Below are 19174 nucleotides of genomic sequence, written 5' to 3'. Positions count from 1 at the left end.
GCTCTGTTTCTGGGTCTGGCGATATGAGGAGCTAGACGGCTGGGACTGCTCCCGCTCAGCAGTCCCAAATACCTGGGGCCGGCGAGGGAGGAAGCACTGGAATGCCGCCGGTTGCTTCTTCGCCTCCTGAAACCTCTCGACAACAGTGTCTACTGCGCTGCTGAAGAGGCCAGAGGCGATAGCAGGAAGAATCTGTCCTTATCTTATAACTCGGACAGATTTAACCACAGGTGTCGCTCCGTGGCCACGAGAGCTGCCATGGAATGGCCGATGGCTCTGGCCGTTTCCTTGGTGGCCCGAAGCAACAGATCTGTGGCCCGACGCAGTTCTCTCCCTCCCTAACGTCCAAGTCTTTTAGCAGTTCGGCTTGGTACGCCTGCAACACCGCCATAGTGTGCAGACATGCACCAGCCTGACCTGCCGCCGTATATGCTTTCCCAACCAGGCTGGATGTTAGTCTTACTGGCCTGGTAGGAAGCTTCGGGGCCTTCAGGGACGATGCTGAGGACGGGGACAGATAGCTCGCAAACGTCTGTTCCACCGCCGGCACCGCCCCATATCCCTTCTCATTTAGCCCCGTAATGTTCGAATAATGATTAACAGAGGGGCTAAAGAGTCGGGACGAATACGGTTTATCCCACGATCTCGAAAGCTCGGAATGGAGATCAGGGAAAAATGGAAAGCCCTGACGTGAAGGTTGCAATCTTGCTCTAAGGAAACACTCGTCCAACTTGCTTTTGGCATGAGCGTCCTGTTTCTCGGCTGGCCATTCGATATTTAATTTAGCTACAGCACGAGTAACAACCTCCACGAGCTCCTCATATGTGAGGGACTGTGGTGGGGAGTCCACAATCTCCCGATTATAGCACTTAAACACGGATCTCACTTAAAACTCAGTTTTCACAGAAATATTAAGCAGTACAACTGTTTTAAACATTGATAATAACAATAAATATTGCTTGGTCACCAAATCAGCATAGTAGAATGATTTCTAAAGGATCTTGTAACACAGAAGACTGAATAGAAAATGGTTATTTTAAATTGTGATAATATTTCAAAATATTACTGTTTTATTGTATTTTGATTAAATAAATGCAGCCTTGGTGAACACAAGAGACTTCTTTCAAAAACATTCTTACCAACCCCAAATTTTTGTATTGTAGTGTACCTAAATAATATCTCCTCCATTTTGACGGTGACTGTATCATGCTCATGAGGTTTGTTCCCATCCTGGCAATGTCAGAAGAGTTACAGTATGTCAGTCAAGCTTTCGTGTCTGCGTTTGCATCCTTACATTACATAAAGGATATTTCTGGCCTTATTTCAGAAAGCTCCCCAAGCTCACTCAGCAGCTACACTGGAGATGTATTCTGCATGCCATATGGTAGGAATTACTGTAAATGTCTATATTCATTACTGTGAGGATCACTAGCAGAAATAGGAAAGCAGCGCTTCTCTGTGATCACCACTCTGCAGTTAAGAGACCACACATCCCCACATGTTCTCCCTGGTTAGAGCTCTGTTTACTCACAGTGTGGCTCTTACTGGCATCCAGACAGCTGTGTAGTACGATGAGGCGTTATGGTTAAAGAAATCATCACACAGATGCTAATTGTCATCAGAAAATGCACATTTCACTAGTACTTTCACTTATCTCTGTTTCTTTCTCAGTGACGAAGACGGTGTGTGCCGAGCAGTGTGATGGCCGATGTTTTGGGCCGTACGTCAGTGACTGCTGTCATCGCGAGTGTGCTGGAGGCTGTTCAGGACCGAAGGACACGAACTGCTTCGTATGTCTTCAGTATTCCTGTAACACACTCACACACTCAATCATATTGGGGACTGCAGTGTCTTGTCGATTAGCTCTGCCACTAGTTGATGATTTTGTGCTGTGTCGACTAGTCACAGATCACATGACTTCAGTTTGCTCTATATGGTGACAGCAGGATGAAAATTCCTTTGTCCACAAACTGTGTTCTTGTGTATTTGCCTGTCATAGTCAAATATAAAGACAAAGTCTGAGTCCACTAGCAATTTTGCATGTTTCTATTTTAATACAGGTTTTTTTTCATTACCATTTATTTGATCTGCATCATAATTTAAATGAAACTTTAAAGTATTTAAAGTTAACAAAGATAAATATTTCTAAAGCATTTATTGATCATAGTTAATAAGAACTTCAACATTTACTAATACATTATTAAAATAAACTGATGTATTTGTTCATATTATTTAATGGACTTGAACTAACATGAACTAACAATGAAAAAAAAATTTTTTTAGGTTAACAAAAATGTATAAACACTGTGACAAATATTTTGTTCATTGTAAGTTAATGCATTTACAAATGTTAAATAATGAGACCTTTTTGAAAAGTGTTACCAAGTTAAATTGAAAAATTAACATGACTTTCAGAATGTAAGGATTTTTTTATTTTATTTTATTTTATTACATTACATTACATGATCAGCATCACAATTTGAGTGAAAAGTTGAACTGAAAAAAAATGACATGAATTTCATAATGTTAGGATTTTTTTATTTTGCTTTGTTTTGTTTTATTACAAATTAAATGATACGCACCACAATGTGAGCGAAAAGTTGAACTGAAAAAAATTAACATGGATTTCAGAATGTTAGGATTTTTTTTATTTAATTTTTGTTTTATTTTGTTTTGTTTTATTACAAATTACATTATCAGCATCACAATTTGATTGAAAAGTTGAACTGAAAAAGATTTTCAGTATAATTTTAATATTTTATTTTTTTTATAATTTTTTTTTATTACAAATCACAATCAGAGTGAAGGTTTGAACTGGAAAAAAAATTAACATGAATTTCAGAATGCCTCAGTATTTGGTATTTTGTTAGCTTTAATGGCAGCAGCACTTGAGCTGCGTGAACTTCACAAATTTGTGTCAAAGGTTATAATGTTCTCCAGCATGATTTGAGATGATTCACTGAGATGATCTAAGGGGTATCTTGAGCTTCAAAGGAAGCAAGAACATATCAATGAGGATTCTTTGAACCCCACTGTATGTAAAATTATGCAAATGTAAAAGTCCAGTGAAACCGGAGTCGTCATGCTCATAAACATCAAATCAACGACTAGTCGACTTGTCTGGGCTACTAGTTATGTAGTTGTACAAGCCTTAACTCCAGTTTTTACATCCAGTGTCAACCCACTCGCGCACAACCCTCTTACAGATGTCTTAGTATGTAATAACTTTTTTCCCCAAACACACACACACACTTTCTGTCAGTCATCTGCGGCTTTATCAGCCATCCCATAAAACTGCAATTGTAGAAGTGTTTCAGTAACAGCGGCAGACCCATTCCAGCTCCCTAACCTTATCTTTTGAGTTTTTGTTCAGCTGTGGTATTCACTTCTCCAAAAGAGATCCATGATGCCTACAGATGACTAGCTTTTGACCAGAAATCTCCCTATAGGAAATGTTCTTTGCACCGGCGATACCATTAAAATCTCATTTCCTCCCACAATGCCTTGCTGTGAATGAGAGTGGGGGCCACACCTCGGTAGCTCTTTTGTTACTTGCTGCCTGGGCAGATCCCGACCGTCTCTGACTGCTCCTCGCTCCTCCGGCCCTCGGAGAAAGCGATTTATCGCACCTCTCTGGTTTTTTAATTAGTTATCCTCAGCTGTAATCATTGATATTGTACTTCTCGATTGTTCCCTTTTAATTGAAGAGGCACTTTCGCGCCATGCATTGGGATTTGGATCAATGCCTTAATTTTTTTTTCAGCAGCTCTAAGGCAGAAAACAGTTCTCATGTGTTTCTGAAGTCAGATTTATAAAGCAAAGAGCTTTTTCTATTCCGTAAGCCTGTTTGAATCATTATTTATTAGTTGCATTGTTTATTTATATTGCTTATATGCAGTATTGGTGTTGCTTGGCATACTTTTCTGTGGGTCGAAGATGATTAGCGGAGCAATTTTGCATTCTGGCACTTTCTTCTATATTGCATAATGTCCTAAAATAAGACTCTACGAGTAGCAACACAAGTTTTTGTCAGCTGTTTTATTTAATAAATGTGTATTTCTGTCAATAACCTTGTTTCTTTGTGTCCAGGCCTGCACTAATTTTAACGACAGCGGTGCGTGTGTGACGCAGTGCCCTCAGCCCTTCGTCTACAACCCCACCACGTTCCAGCTGGAGCACAACCCACGGGCCAAATACACATATGGAGCATTCTGCGTCAAAAAGTGCCCACGTAAGACAGACAGAGAAAACCAATACAAACATGTGTATGCTTACACGCACACTTCTAGCTGAATCTTTCACTCACATAAATGGATATCAGGTGCCATGTTGAGGTGCGTTTACATTCGGGAATGTAAGCATGTTTCAGATTGAATGCAAATGAGGCGGATCGGCTGCACCTGAGTCCTCGTGCTTTTCTGAGCCCCTGATGTGGTGAAGGGCTGCATGTAGAGCCCCAGGAGTAGGCCTGTCTGCTAAATCTCACTCAGCTTCTTGACCTCTGGTTTCCCCACTGACTTGAAGGAGGAAGAAAGAAAGAAAGAAAGAAAGAAAGAAAGAAAGAAAGAAAGAAAGAAAGAAAGAAAGAAAGAAAGAAAGAAATATCTGGAGGCCAGGGGTCTTCAACAGAGGATCTGTTGCAGTACTGCAGGGGGTCCACCAATTATTGTTTGATCTCAAAATAATTAGGCATTAAAAACTACATTAAGTTAACCCTCATGTTCTGATGAGAAATATTTTTATTTTTGATACTCAGAGACCAATAATGTTTGTGTAAATTGTTGTGCATTGTTTATTTATTTAATTTAATTTTTTACTACAAAGCACTCATGTGCTTTACAGAACTGTGACTGCAAAAGGCAGAGTTTGAATTTGAATGACACATAGCAATCAGAAATTGAAAATCAATATTAATAATAATATGAAATGTTTCTTGAACATTAAATCAGAATATTATAATGATTTCTGAAGGATCATGTGACATTTAAGACTGGAGTAATGGCTGCTGAAAATTCAGCTTTGTGATCACAGGAATAAATTATATTTTAAAATATATTAATATAATATACCAGGCCTGCACTAATTTTAACGACAGCGGTGCGTGTGTGACGCAGTGCCCTCAGCCCTTCGTCTACAACCCCACCACGTTCCAGCTGGAGCACAACCCACGGGCCAAATACACATATGGAGCATTCTGCGTCAAAAAGTGCCCACGTAAGACAGACAGAGAAAACCAATACAAACATGTGTATGCTTACACGCACACTTCTAGCTGAATCTTTCACTCACATAAATGGATATCAGGTGCCATGTTGAGGTGCGTTGACATTCGGGAATGTAAGCATGTTTCAGATTGAATGCAAATGAGGCGGATCGGCTGCACCTGAGTCCTCGTGCTTTTCTGAGCCCCTGATGTGGTGAAGGGCTGCATGTAGAGCCCCAGGAGTAGGCCTGTCTGCTAAATCTCACTCAGCTTCTTGACCTCTGGTTTCCCCACTGACTTGAAGGAGGAAGAAAGAAAGAAAGAAAGAAAGAAAGAAAGAAAGAAAGAAAGAAAGAAAGAAAGAAAGAAAGAAAGAAAGAAAGAAAGAAAGAAAGAAAGAAAGAAAGAAAGAAAGAAAGAAAGAAAGAAAGAAAGAAAGAAAGAAAGAAAGAAAGAAAGAAAGAAAGAAAGAAAGAAAGAAAGAAAGAAAGAAAGAAAGAAAGAAAGAAAGAAAGAAAGAAAGAAAGAAAGAAAGAAAGAAAGAAAGAAAGAAAGAAAGAAAGAAAGAAAGAAAGAAAGAAAGAAAGAAAGAAAGAAAGAAAGAAAGAAAGAAAGAAAGAAAGAAAGAAAGAAAGAAAGAAAGAAAGAAAGAAAGAAAGAAAGAAAGAAAGAAAGAAAGAAAGAAATATCTGGAGGCCAGGGGTCTTCAACAGAGGACCTGTTGCAGTACTGCAGGGGGTCCACCAATTATTGTTTGATCTCAAAATAATTAGGCATTAAAAACTACATTAAGTTAACCCTCATGTTCTGATGAGAAATATTTTTATTTTTGATACTCAGAGACCAATAATGTTTGTGTAAATTGTTGTGCATTGTTTATTTATTTAATTTAATTTTTTACTACAAAGCACTCATGTGCTTTACAGAACTGTGACTGCAAAAGGCAGAGTTTGAATTTGAATGACACATAGAAATCAGAAATTGAAAATCAATATTAATAATAATATGAAATGTTTCTTGAACATTAAATCAGAATATTAGAATGATTTCTGAAGGATCATGTGACATTTAAGACTGGAGTAATGGCTGCTGAAAATTCAGCTTTGTGATCACAGGAATAAATTATATTTTAAAATATATTAATATAATATAATATTTTTGTTACTGTATTTTGATCAAATAAATGAAGCTTTGGTGAGCATTAGAGACTTCTTTAAAAAATATTACAAAATCTTACTGATCCCAAACCGATCTTATGAAATGTAAACGTGTTATGAAATATTGTTTTAATCAGAAACGTCATGAATTATCAACCTGATAGTGTTCAGTATGTTTTCTGAGCTATTAAATGATCTTTGAGTCTCTGAACAGAATTCCCACAGTCATAGATTACCTGGTAATATTAGGGAATCTGAAAAATTAATTTCCGGGTTATGGAAATGAACAAAACATTTAATTGGCTAGAAGGCTTCTTTTTAAATGCCAACTCTATAAATTTCATGAACGGCTGGAAAAGTCCTGGGAAAATAATAGAAATTCATTGGCCAGACCCCAAATAGAACATAAGGGTTAACTTCAAACACAGTTAAATATTTTATTGTCAATTCCACATTAAAATTGTATAAGTAAGATTAAAAAGTGATGTACAAGTACATTGTTAATGTTTGATTTAATGGCCTTGCAATATCAGGACCAAAAGAATGTAAATATATGCATGCATGCAATTCAACACCATATAAAACAAAGGGTTTCTGTGTTCTTCTCTATCCAGTGTGAGTAGACCTGATAGGGTAATTACAGAGATAAGAATCTTGAGTTTTTTTCATTGAAACGACAGAGGTTTCTTGTGAACTGACGTGATTTCTTTGAAAAGAAGAGAACATTGAAAGAGAAAGTAACAGCGGAAGAATGAAAGAGAGCTGTGATAACAGTGATGATAGGTGAGCGCGAGTGTCATTATCCCCCCTTGCTGGGCCGCCACTGCTGTAGAATGAAGGGTTTGCACACTGACAGACACCCACTCCAGTGCTCAGTCCACGATGAATGTTATTGCGCAGTACTCGAGAGACCCTCCCCAAAACCCAACCCGCCCTCTGCAGTCACACAAGGCCACTTTATTCAATGGGACGACAGTGAAATGCTCAGTTTGGCTTAGTTTCTCTTAGCTGTTAAGTGAGGGTTGTGTTTTTTACCCAGGGTTATTTGTTCTTCTGGTGTCACATTTTAAATCGCATAAAATTCAAGGCATTGATGTTTGCCTACAAAACCACCACTGTCTCTGCACCCCTTTACCTAAATTCATTACTTTAGACGTATGTGCCCTCTAGAAGCTTGCATTCTGCAAGTGAACATCGCTTTATTGTGCCATCCCAAAGAGGCACAAAATCACTTTCACGCACTTTTAAATTAAATGTTCCCTCCTGTTGGAATGACCTGCTCAACTCAATCTGAGCAGTCCTTAGCCATCTTCAAGAATCTGCTAAAAACACATCTCTTCCATCTTTGTTTTACCCTCTAACTCTAGCACTCTCTATTCTAATTCTATTCTTTAAAAAATGCCCCTTTTAGACTTGCACTCTACTCATTTGCTTACTGCTTGTTTAAAAAAAAAAAAAAAAGCAAACACTAGCTTTTCTATTCTTTTTTTATTCTATCTGTTTTCTTTTTATTTATTATATAATTTTAAAAAACCTTGCTATGTGTACTGTGTTAAGCTAACTGAGACTTGTCATTGCACTTGTGTATCATTGCTCTTTTGTTGATTCTGATTGCTTCCATTGTCCTCATTTGTAAGTCGCTTTGGATAAAAGCGTCTGCTAAATGAATAAATGTAAATGTAATGTCTAGTTCTTCACTGTAAGAGTCTGAGATTCATATTACATGTAAGAGGTGAAGAGAGATGTCCGCACTTGAGAGCTCCATCTTCCTTTATCTGTCCCTCCATGATCCCCTCTCTCCTCTCTGGTGATGGATGCCAGGCTGCACAGTCTCTACCGGAAATGGGCTCTTTCCATCACGCACACACGCCACAGTCACGGTCCCCACTGCGTCGGCGCGGATGTGTTAGTGGTTTCTGTCTGAGAATGGATGTTTCTTCTCTACCATTACAAAATGTCAATGGCCTTTTTCACAGAGATTGCTTAGAGTTTGTTCAGTGGCACGCCGCCGTCTGACTGTTTGTTCTGCCTCTGTGTGTGGTGTGACAGATAACTTTGTGGTGGACCACAGCTCCTGTGTCAAAGCCTGTCCCAGCAACAAGATGGAGGTGGAGGAGAACAGAATCAAGATGTGCATCCCCTGCACTGATATTTGCCCAAAAGGTTATTACATGCACCATCAAACTCACCAAAATGCTCATCAAAGTTCACCAAAGTTGTCAGTACCAATACCAGTGAAATTTCACAATTTGTGATACCAAAACTAAAGCTTAACTTCTGTTGAACATACTCCTTTATTTATAACATTATTATTTTAGTATTGTTTATTTACAGTTATTGTACTATTGACTCTTATCGTATATAATTACAATATTTTTATTTTAGTTGTAGTTTTAATCATTTTAGTACTTTAGCTTAAACTTCATTATTTCAGGTTCCACATTTCTACTTTAATTTTCTCATAACATTTATGTTGTATTTTATTTCAGCTTTATTTTACTTAACAAAAATTATTTTTTTTAAATAGTTTTAGTTAATAACAAAATGGATTTATAAATGTATCTAATTTAAATATAATTCATTTTAGTTAATAATAACAACACTGATTTAAAAAATATATTTAATTTAAATGTAATTAATTTAAATTATATAATTATTCATATTGTATCATATCATTTATGTACTTTTTTCTCTGAAAACAAAGAAAAGAAACAATTGTTTAAACAATCGAAACAATAGATTGAAATAATTAAAATTATATATTATAATTTTATATATTTACAAAATATTTATATACATTTATATTATATTATTATTTATATCATACTCTATAATGTACTGTTTATACATGTTTTTTTTCTCTGAAAACAAAGAAAAGAAACAATTGAATGCAATATACAAATACTTGACACTTAAAAATACATGATACTACTAATGCTATAGACAGACAGATATTGTTTTTTGAAGTTCACTGGTTACTGTGGTTGTTGTTACTACATCGACTTTTTTTGTCATTAGCTGATCAGTGGTGCGTTTCCCAAAAGCAACTATTGTCACAAGTTCCATCATTACCAATAGAGTTCAGTGAAACTTGCCACCATAGCTAACAGTGCTTTTGGGAATAGCACCCCTAGCTGATTGATCAGACCTTGCACCAACAAACAAACCATCTACCACATTACTAAAACATCTTAACCACCTTAAGTTGGTATGGCCCGATTTTCTATCAGGATCCAGATCTCCTTCAAACAGTGTAAGATGCTTTCACAATCATTCTGTCATTTTGCTCAATGGATTTTTTCATGACAGAGGTGATGAACACAAAGTTACCACCAGCCTTGGAAAATAAATAACTATTAAATGAACTACATTTTTCAATAATGCGACAAGTCACTCAGCTGTTTTCAGGGTAGTACAGCCTTTCCAGTAAACAAGCTACTTTGTCCAGCAAGCAGTGGTGTATTGTGAATTAAAGCAATGCATTACAGTACATGTATTGTGCACAGTGAACTGAGGCAATAAACACTTTTCTAGAATGTCATCTCTCTCTCATTTCACATAGGGTAGTCTGATTAATTTCAAACTCTGCTCTGATTGAAAATTAAAAAAAAAATCTTGTTGTTAAACATTTGAAAAGATATTGCTCTGTTGAATACTTTCTGTGTTAGTAGCTTGTTACTAGTTTCCACATACTGCAGTAATAATAGAAACAGTCAAAACCTTGGATACCAATTTCTTAAAGGGTCTATTTTTTTCTCTTAAAGTTTTAATCAAACATGATCTGAAATCTCTATTTTACACAGTTTTCTGGTTTATGTTGCAGCATGCGATGGGATCGGCACTGCTAGCCTTCAGACGGCTCAAACCGTCGACTCCAGCAACATAGACAGGTTCATCAACTGCACCAAGATCAACGGAAACCTGGTGTTCCTCATCACAGGCATTAAAGGGTGAGAGTGGCTTCTTCACAAACTCCGTTGACTCGCTTCACTGAATATCGCTTCACTGAATTAGCTGAATATCGGATATTGGATTGTCAGAAGCCATTTAACCTATGCTGCTTCTTTTTATCAGATGACATCAGCTTTAATGATGCAGGAGGGGATTCATGTAGAAGAAAAGCACTAGAGAAAGCCTTCACATCATGGCTGTGTAAAAAATCACTGGCCAGTTTAATAGCACGCATTAAAAGTGCCGTTAACACACTTTGCGAGTTTAGACAGTCAAGCAAGACCTACAAGACTTACTGACTCTCCAGACGGCCACAGTTAATGTGATTTTATATGAGAAATGTGCTGCCCCCTCTTTATATAAGTGCTGTGACATATTTGATTGTCAGATTGTCAAGAAGTCATTTGACCTCTGGTTGACCCGCTCCCTCCAGTGGCCTCTTTCTGATCCCGCTGCGCCTGATTGGCCGGCCCTCTAACCCCATATAGCTGACTCTGCTCTTAAAGAGCAATCCAGGGCCACCAGCCGCAGCATGCTGGGAAAAGCCATGTGCACACATATGCACATCCTGATAGGCATACAGATGACATCATCTCCAACACAAACTGATATGGAGTGCACATACTTCTTACACGTATTCCCCACGCGCACACTCTCATATGCTGCGTCAGCAGGTGTTCTGGACACGTCCTCCCCGAAGATCTTAAAACCTTCTATACTGCGCAACAGAGCAGCATAAGGCATGGAGACTTGGAAAAGATGGAGAAAATGCAGCATACTGGGATGGATGGGGTCAGAAGGCACTGGTCAGAGTGCATTTGTGTTGATAGTCTTCTGCCTGACTCTTCTCAGAGTTAGATTTAAGAGCTTGTTACACAATCAGCTTCATCTTTTAGCAAAATGTCAGATTTTCTTAACTGTAGAGATGTGGCTAGTATAATGTGTATTTGCTTCAATCTTAATGTGTATTACAGGGACGTATACCACAACATAGAGCCCCTGGATCCAGAAAAACTCAACGTGTTCCGCACCGTTCGAGAGATCACCGGTAAGTCAAATTAGTTTTATTTGGATTGGGTTTTTACATAATAATAATGGTAATATGATAAGGCACATACTTTATTTAAATAGATGTTGTATGGCAATATTGACTAGCTATGTCACATTTATAGTATTTTTTAAATTAATAAATGTATTTATTTAATCTGGAATTGATATGAACCTATTTCTAACTCATGCTGCCTGCAAAGTTTTTGGTAAAATAAATTCTTATTTTTATTCAGTAAGAACACATTAAAATTGACAAAAGAGGCAGTGAAGACATTAAATGTTACAAAAACATGAATTTCAAGTAAATGCTGTTTGTTTGAACTTTAAAAAAACTATGTATCATAGTTTACACTAAAGAATATTAAGCAGCACAACAGATGATAATAATAATAAATGCTTCTTCTTCAGCACCAAATGAGCATATTAGAATGATTTCTGAAGGATCATTTGACATGGAAAACTAGAGAAATTCAGCTTTGCCATCATAGGTATAAAATACAAAATACATTGAAGTTATTTTAATAATTTGTAATATTTTTTCATAATATTACAGTTTTTACTGTATTATTCATATATTCATATACTATCAAAAACATTTAAATAAATATTATCAATCCAAAATGGTAGTGTAAAAAAAAGTAGTTTGTTCGAATGAACCTTTGCTTATTAGATCATCATGTTGTTAGCTTAGCAACATGCTAACACAAACTGAAATTTTTCAGTTGAGTCACGTTTCCCGTGCTCTTTTTGTAAAGAGCTTTATTTGTGTAACACACTGACAGTATTCCAAAGCCTTCGGTAATAAGGTTCCAAATCAGTAAGGCTGCTGCCTTAGAAAGTAACAGAGAGTAAACAGCAAGGCAGCTTTTTACATTTTAGAACAGAGCCATTAATATACTTTCATAAAGAAGGGCCTGTGAAAAACTAGCTGATTCACATGTCCAGGTTTACATAATCCACCTGTCTTATTGAAAAATACATCAAAAACACATGGAACAAAGCACAGAGGAAGATCTACAGTAGTGTGTTTGTGCGTTTGTAGATTTGTGTGCGTGTGTGTGTGATGTGTGTAAAGGAGTTTGTGTTTGTACGAGTGTCCATTTCTCAGCGGGGAGGCCCTATATATGATGAATACATGATGAGGGAGATTTCTCCAACTGAGGAGAGCTTCCCACAGGAGATCAGGACTATTGACTCACAAGAAACATGAAAGCAGTTGAAAACACTTCTTTCTCTCTCTCCCTTTCACTCTTTACCTTTCTGGCTCTTTCTTTCCATGGTGACAGTGAAGAGGGCTCTCCAAGTCAGTGAGGCATGCATGTCAGGCTGTCACATCTATATGCAGGTGGCCACAGTCTCTGACAGAACAACGTCTTCACTGGCATGGTGTTATTTCTGCTCTGTGACCCCAGCTTGAAGACTTTGACAGATTCAGAGGCGCCTGCTTATATGTATTTCTTTACAGTGGGTTTTTTAATTGAATGTGCTTACTCAGTTTGACTGAATTTGGTGTACAACGCATGAAGAAGGTCATCTTGCTGTCAGGAGTTGAAGCTGCAAATAAAGACCCTTCAGATGGCTGTAAAACGCATAACCCCTATTCCTTAGCACCGACCAAGTCTGTTATTTAATTTTTGTATGACTCCCAGTAAACCCCAAACAACCCTGACTGACATTAAACGAACATTTCATAGCCTCAGTCGGATGCTTCCCCACCAATATTTGACGATTTGGGGAAATGCCTGCGGCTCTTGCCGGCACTGCATTCAGCTTGAGCCCTGTGTGAATCATCTCTCTAGAGAGATGGACTAAAGAGGCTGACCTGATTTACCCTCTGCTCTCAAGCCTTGAGGAAGGGGTTAGCACTGGGAGATACAGAAAATATGGGATACAGGAATACAGGAAATACAGTAAAAAATATCTCAGTATTTTGTAGCCTTTTAATGATGATATGTAATATATTTCTCCAACTTTGTGTGTGTGTGTGCGCGCGTGTGTGTGTTTATTACATTTATTAATATTAACAATGTAGAAAACGGTTGTTTTGCATACTATTTTTGTAGAAACAAGATTTTTTTTTTGTTGAATAGAAGGCACAGCATATATTGGGAATTAAAATCTTCTGGAATTTTATAAATGTCCTTACTGTCTTTTTTGATCAGTGCATCCTTGCTTAATAAAAGCATATATTGCTTTCTGACCGCAAACTTTTGAACAGTAGTGTATGCACCAATGCAAAAATACAGTATGTTGTAAACAGGCTGTATACTGTACATTTTTTAACTAAAATATTTTAAAGCATGAACATTTCCACAAGTCTTTGAGACTCAGTTCCAACTGATTCATTTAAATAGACAGTCATTATACAACATTATTTGATCATAGAATTATGTGAATGACCAGTCAGAATCCGGTAGTGTAATATTATCAAAAGTAACGTAATCAAAAGTATTTTGCCTAGCTACAGTGTCATGTCGACACATGTCTATAAACCCTCTGGTGTCAGCAGCTGTATTCTGCATTACTCAAACTAATTTGCAGCAGTTCCCTTTGTGTTTCTTATGTGCAATTCATTTGAGGGGCAGAATTACTCTCCTGATGTTAGTCTGGAGCCGACAGGTGTTCGCTGGGACCTCGTTAGCACCATTAGCATGATGAAGTTTCGCCTCCATGTGTAAAATAAACAGATTACAACACAGACAGGCAAGCAGCCCACTCTCAAGGCACTGCACACACTCCTTTAGACTTCCCATTGCACAGTTTTGTCATTAAGGTAATTAGTGTCAGCAGACACCACGCTAACGACACCTCACTGAGGCACTTCCTCTAATCTGCTTCCACAACCTTAGATGAAATGACACAGGCAGCAGAAAATGCAAAATCTCAAGCGTTTAACCTAATTTCAGACCTCGAATCTTAAAAGAGCAGTTTCTATGAGTGAACATGATAGAATTGTAGTCACGTTTATGTAGGTTTTGCATTAATAATGAACAGTCTGGCTATCAACAATGTGAAAAGAATATGTAAAATTTAGATGATTTATGAATAATTAATGCTATTTCTCTGGAAACCATCACTGGAAACAAATGTCTTAATCAAAAGGCTACATTAATATTTACTGTAGTCTCTTCCGGTAGACATGCTAATTAACGTGGATCCAAACTTAATTTTAACAAAGAAGGCCAGGAATGCTAGAAATGCTTGCACAACTGCATGTTGTGGCCTAGAGATATGACCATAAATTCTCAACAGGAATAATATTTATATTAGCCTCTTAACACTATACCACTTTTGCAGAAACATGTCTCCCTGAAAGTAATAAATTAGTTTGAAAGGCAATCAAATATCAGTGATTACTGGAAATATGCACCATCCAGGCTTTGCATTGTTAAAGTAATTGGAGTAATTTATGTTCTCCTTGTCCTTGAATAAGAAAGTCCTCTTTTTTTCTTTCTTAGGACCTGTTTGTCTTTTCTTGGTGTATGCACAGGATTGTCTTCTCTTCAATTAATAATTCATTTTTTTGAATCCATTATTAAAATGTCTTCATGAATTATAGCTATCAGCTCTTCAATATGCATTAAATAAATGGAGAAAGATGCAGGATATAAAAAATAGAGTCAGGCTCTGTATGGTGGTCGTATTTCTCAAATAAGACATTAATGTCGCTATGTACAGTCAGAACTACTCATGCGCACTCATTAATGACTTAATACGCCTTTAATACGGGATTTTTTTTTTATTATGCTGCAATGAAAGTAATAAATTTCTCTTAATAATAACAGTAGGTGGAATCACTTGTGCCTACTATGTTGGGTAATGCTTTGGCTCACTGAGTGTGTCATCTTGTGTTTTCCAGGCTTTCTAAACATTCAATCCTGGCCAGAAAACATGACTGATCTGAGTGTCTTCTCCAGTCTGGTAACCATCGGAGGCAGGTCTCTCTACAGGTAAGATCCAAGGCTCACTCTATGTTGCCAGCTCCAGAAACAATCACCTTCCTTCTCCTACTTCCGCAGGTTTAATACTGCCTTCAGGTGCACCTGGGAAACTCAGTCAGGCATTCATTATTACATGTCATGCATTCAATTCAGAAACATAGCATGGAAATAACCTAAACAAAACAAAATAATTATATTGTGAACAATAAACCCAAATATCTACATCTGAATTCAAAATAATGAGAATTATTCATTTCTATCACTTGTTTACACATGGTATGAAAAGTAAATGTTTGTAAACTATGAAACATGATCGGTTCAGTTTACACTTGTTGTCCTTCTGTGGTTCCGTAATCAAACCTTTAAAATACTTTTAAAAAGCCTTTAAAAATTGAAATACAACAACATGTAAAATTAAAATAACTTGCAAAATCCATTGTAAATCATTATACACTGAAAAAAGTTTCATTCATCCAATTAAAAAAAATGTGGGTAATGATTCACATCTATATTTTTTAACTTGAGCCTATGAAAAATAAATAACTTTTTTAATTGGATGAATGAAACATTTTTCAGTGTAAATTGTTTTCTACTCACTGAAATCTATATATTATACATCAGTGTTTTGCTGTATTTAATCATTTGCATCATTCTTTTTAGCGAATTGGGCTAAAACAGTGCAGACAGCATGTGCAAATAAACAGCGTAACTCATTTTTAGTGAATACCCTCTTTTGTGTTTTCTAAAGAGGCCAAGGCTTTATTGCCAAGAGTTCAAAGAGTACGAATGAAAAGCTGTATTCACACAGTGCAACACCCATTTGCTTAGAGTTAAAGAGTCAGGAAAGACAGAAGAGAGTGGGAGCGCATATCCACCAGCCTGTTTTAACATTAGTGGGGTCATTTGCTGAAAGCTGTACCACTGTACCAATTACCGTCTGTCACATGATGTGCTCTGTGTCTGATGTGTCTGGCACAAAACACAGAGAGAAAAACAGAAGAGAAGTCTCTGGGAGGCAGATCAACGAGATGAGAGCAATGTCAGTGTCTAAGTGCACCTGCACATTCTGCCGCTGCTCTCTGACTCTCTGCTGATGGCCGTCTCAAAGCCCCTTTGATGTGCTCTTCAGCACGCCTGCCTGTGATTAAAAACACCATTGTGATTACGCCTCGGCATTAACCGATCTCATCACATCTGAAGTGGGAGATCCTCAGCGATGCTAGATGGGGGACGCAAGCTAAACACTTGCTTTAGAAATGGAACAGCATCTCTCATACTGACAAGTCACTCGTGCCTTTTGTTCATGAAGCCATCATTGTAGATTTCTTTGAGTCAGATCTCATTCTTTTGTTTCATTCTTATTCATTCTGATCTTTTTTGTCCATTGGGTCTCAAAGTCTTCAGGCTAAACAAAGTTTGGTCTTCTTTGTTGTTTTGGATGTTAAAATTATGGCTGTCAATTTATTGTGTTAATTTAGATTTATTCATTATTTAAAAAGTAAAGTTTTTTTATAAAATACATAAAATGTAATGTAATATAATTTTTTTTTTTAATTTATATTAATAGTTTTGCAACATTTGTTTGTTTATTTAGATTGATTGATTGATTGATTGATTGATTGATTAATTTCTCATGCATCTAATCCAACATTTCATTTGCTAATTCCAAAACACCATTTTAGATTCAAGCCAATCAGATTCAAGCATTCGATGGTGTCATAGTGTGTGTGTATATATATTTTTGTTAATATACATCATTAAATATTCATAAATAGTAAACATAAAGGATTGTGCAATTTTCATAGCAAAATTATAAATGTGATTCAATTGATTAAATATTATTTATTTGTGTGTGTGTAAAATTGTGTGTGTATTCAGTTATGACATTTCATAATTAAATGAACCCCTCTTTAAAATGGGTACCCTCTCCTGTTTTTTCTCTTGTGTTCAGTGGCATCTCTCTTCTGGTGCTAAAGCAGCAGTGGATTTCCTCACTGAAGCTGCAGTCTCTCAGTGAGATCAGTGCTGGAAACGTGTACGTCACCAACAACAGTCAACTCTGCTACTACAGCACCGTCAACTGGACGCGACTCTTCCGCACCAACACCCAGAAGGCCCTGATCCGCAACAACCGCGACCCCAAGGAATGCAGTGAGTCCATCGCTCTGTTTTACTACAGTTCCATTTGGCTTTGAGATAAATTAGCCAAAGCCAAGATATTTGACTTGCGGTCTGGTCAAGTAATGTCTTCTAAGAGGGGTGTCTTACATACAATTTTAAAAAGAAGATGTGTTAAGGCTAAGATTGTGTTCAGACTCCCAGCTGCTGTTTGTCCTGGTTCACCCGAACCACAGAGAGAGTTCACGACGTCTCACGCAGAGCTCGCTGACTTTTAGGCAGTAAACTCAGTCACTTTGTAAGGTGCTGGTGCAGCTCCCTCATACCTGTCGTTCTGCCTGGGTCAGTGCACCTCACTGAGCCTAGCGGGGGCCATGAGGGCCCCGGGTTCCTCTGCAGATGGAGGGGGTCAGGAGGTGTCAGATGATCAGAGTCTCACTCTGCTGTGAAAGACGATGCAAGCACCCTACCACGTACTCCCTTTTTACCCTTCAAAATCACCCCAAGATCCAGAACACAGAGTCCTTTGAGTTATTTTTTGAAGACTTGAAGTGTGGAACAATGTTACCGTAAACCTGGAAAATACCCCAAATGCCTCAGGTTTATGCGTGGACAGCCAATCTAATTACCCATTCTCTGCAAATGTTAAGTCGCTCCATAAACGATCACAGGGAATTAATTGCAGGGAGACCCTTCAACAATTTCTGACATTTCAGAATTTATTTTTTATTTTTTTCAGGAGAAGCTGTAATCACCATGGGGAATTTACTTTGACCTCTGTCTTTTCTCGCTGCCGAGTGATGTTTATGACTATCTAAAAAGCTGTTTTTGGCCTTCTTTTCCATTGCGCAGGATGTTGTGATGCAACAGCAATCATTAATGTCTCGTGGCAACCGTAGCCTTTTGTAGGGTTTAGCGATCCCCGTGGCTCTTACCTATCTCCCTGGAAACCAACCCAGCACTGCTTTTGACGTCAACGCAACCCAAATTGTGTGTTTTCAACCAGGTTAAAACTTTGAAGTTGGCATCTTTTTGATCCATCTGCCACAAACGTACAGCTGAACGGGCTTCCCACTTCTCTGTGTTGCTCCTCATGCTGTTGGATACCAGCTCTAAGCACCAAGTTGGTTCTTGAACTGGTACATGTTGTTCCCTGAGAAATGCTGGGCTTTTGTATAGTGCTCTCTGGAGTGCTTTTACATGTCATTGCTCATTCATTCACTGATTTTTGCAAATAAATGTAAGCACATAGAAAAGAATTCCTCCCAGGTGTTCAGCAGTGCTTACAGTAAAATAGAAATCTCTCCTTAGGGAATCAGTCCTCAAAAATTCATTCTTTCTAATTGAAAGCAATTTTTCCCTTACATATTATGTTAGCAGCATAACTATTTGAGTGAAAAGTTGAATTTAAAAATTTACATAAATGTCAAATCTAAAGTTTAGTCTTCTTTGTTGTTTTGGATTATTAATTTGATTATTTAAAAAAAAAGTATCAAATTTAAAACAGAATATATGTATGCATGTATATATATATATATATATATATATATATATATATATATATAGCTGACTTATATAGTGTAAATGTGTAGTATCTTATTTGTTTAAAGTTTAGTCTTTATTGTTTTGGATGTTTAAAATTATGGTCAGTTATTTTATAAAATATATGCAAATATTATACCACATAAATAACTGTAAGCTGTATAGTTTAAAAAAATGTTGTATTATAGTTATTTAATTATTTACATCTATTT

General features: G+C 37.2%; 1 protein-coding gene across 1 annotated transcript in view; it reads left to right on the top strand.

Annotated features, from left to right (window-relative positions):
* The window catches only part of LOC107555909 (receptor tyrosine-protein kinase erbB-4-like), a 236491-nt gene that overhangs the window by 122650 nt on the left and 94667 nt on the right, over nucleotides 1–19174 (top strand). Inside the window, exons 6-12 of the mRNA XM_016238851.1 lie at nucleotides 1672–1790; nucleotides 4090–4231; nucleotides 8410–8523; nucleotides 10184–10310; nucleotides 11286–11359; nucleotides 15221–15311; nucleotides 17254–17453. Of these exons, the coding sequence (XP_016094337.1) occupies nucleotides 1672–1790; nucleotides 4090–4231; nucleotides 8410–8523; nucleotides 10184–10310; nucleotides 11286–11359; nucleotides 15221–15311; nucleotides 17254–17453 (867 nt within the window). The remainder of the gene's footprint in view (nucleotides 1–1671; nucleotides 1791–4089; nucleotides 4232–8409; nucleotides 8524–10183; nucleotides 10311–11285; nucleotides 11360–15220; nucleotides 15312–17253; nucleotides 17454–19174) is intronic.

The sequence above is a fragment of the Sinocyclocheilus grahami genome, unplaced genomic scaffold (assembly GCF_001515645.1).
Source record: "Sinocyclocheilus grahami isolate Dianchi unplaced genomic scaffold, SAMN03320097.WGS_v1.1 scaffold549.1, whole genome shotgun sequence".
Classification (NCBI taxonomy): domain Eukaryota; kingdom Metazoa; phylum Chordata; class Actinopteri; order Cypriniformes; family Cyprinidae; genus Sinocyclocheilus; species Sinocyclocheilus grahami.
Note: the sequence above shows the minus strand (reverse complement) of the source record. Positions and strands in the feature narration are given on the sequence as shown.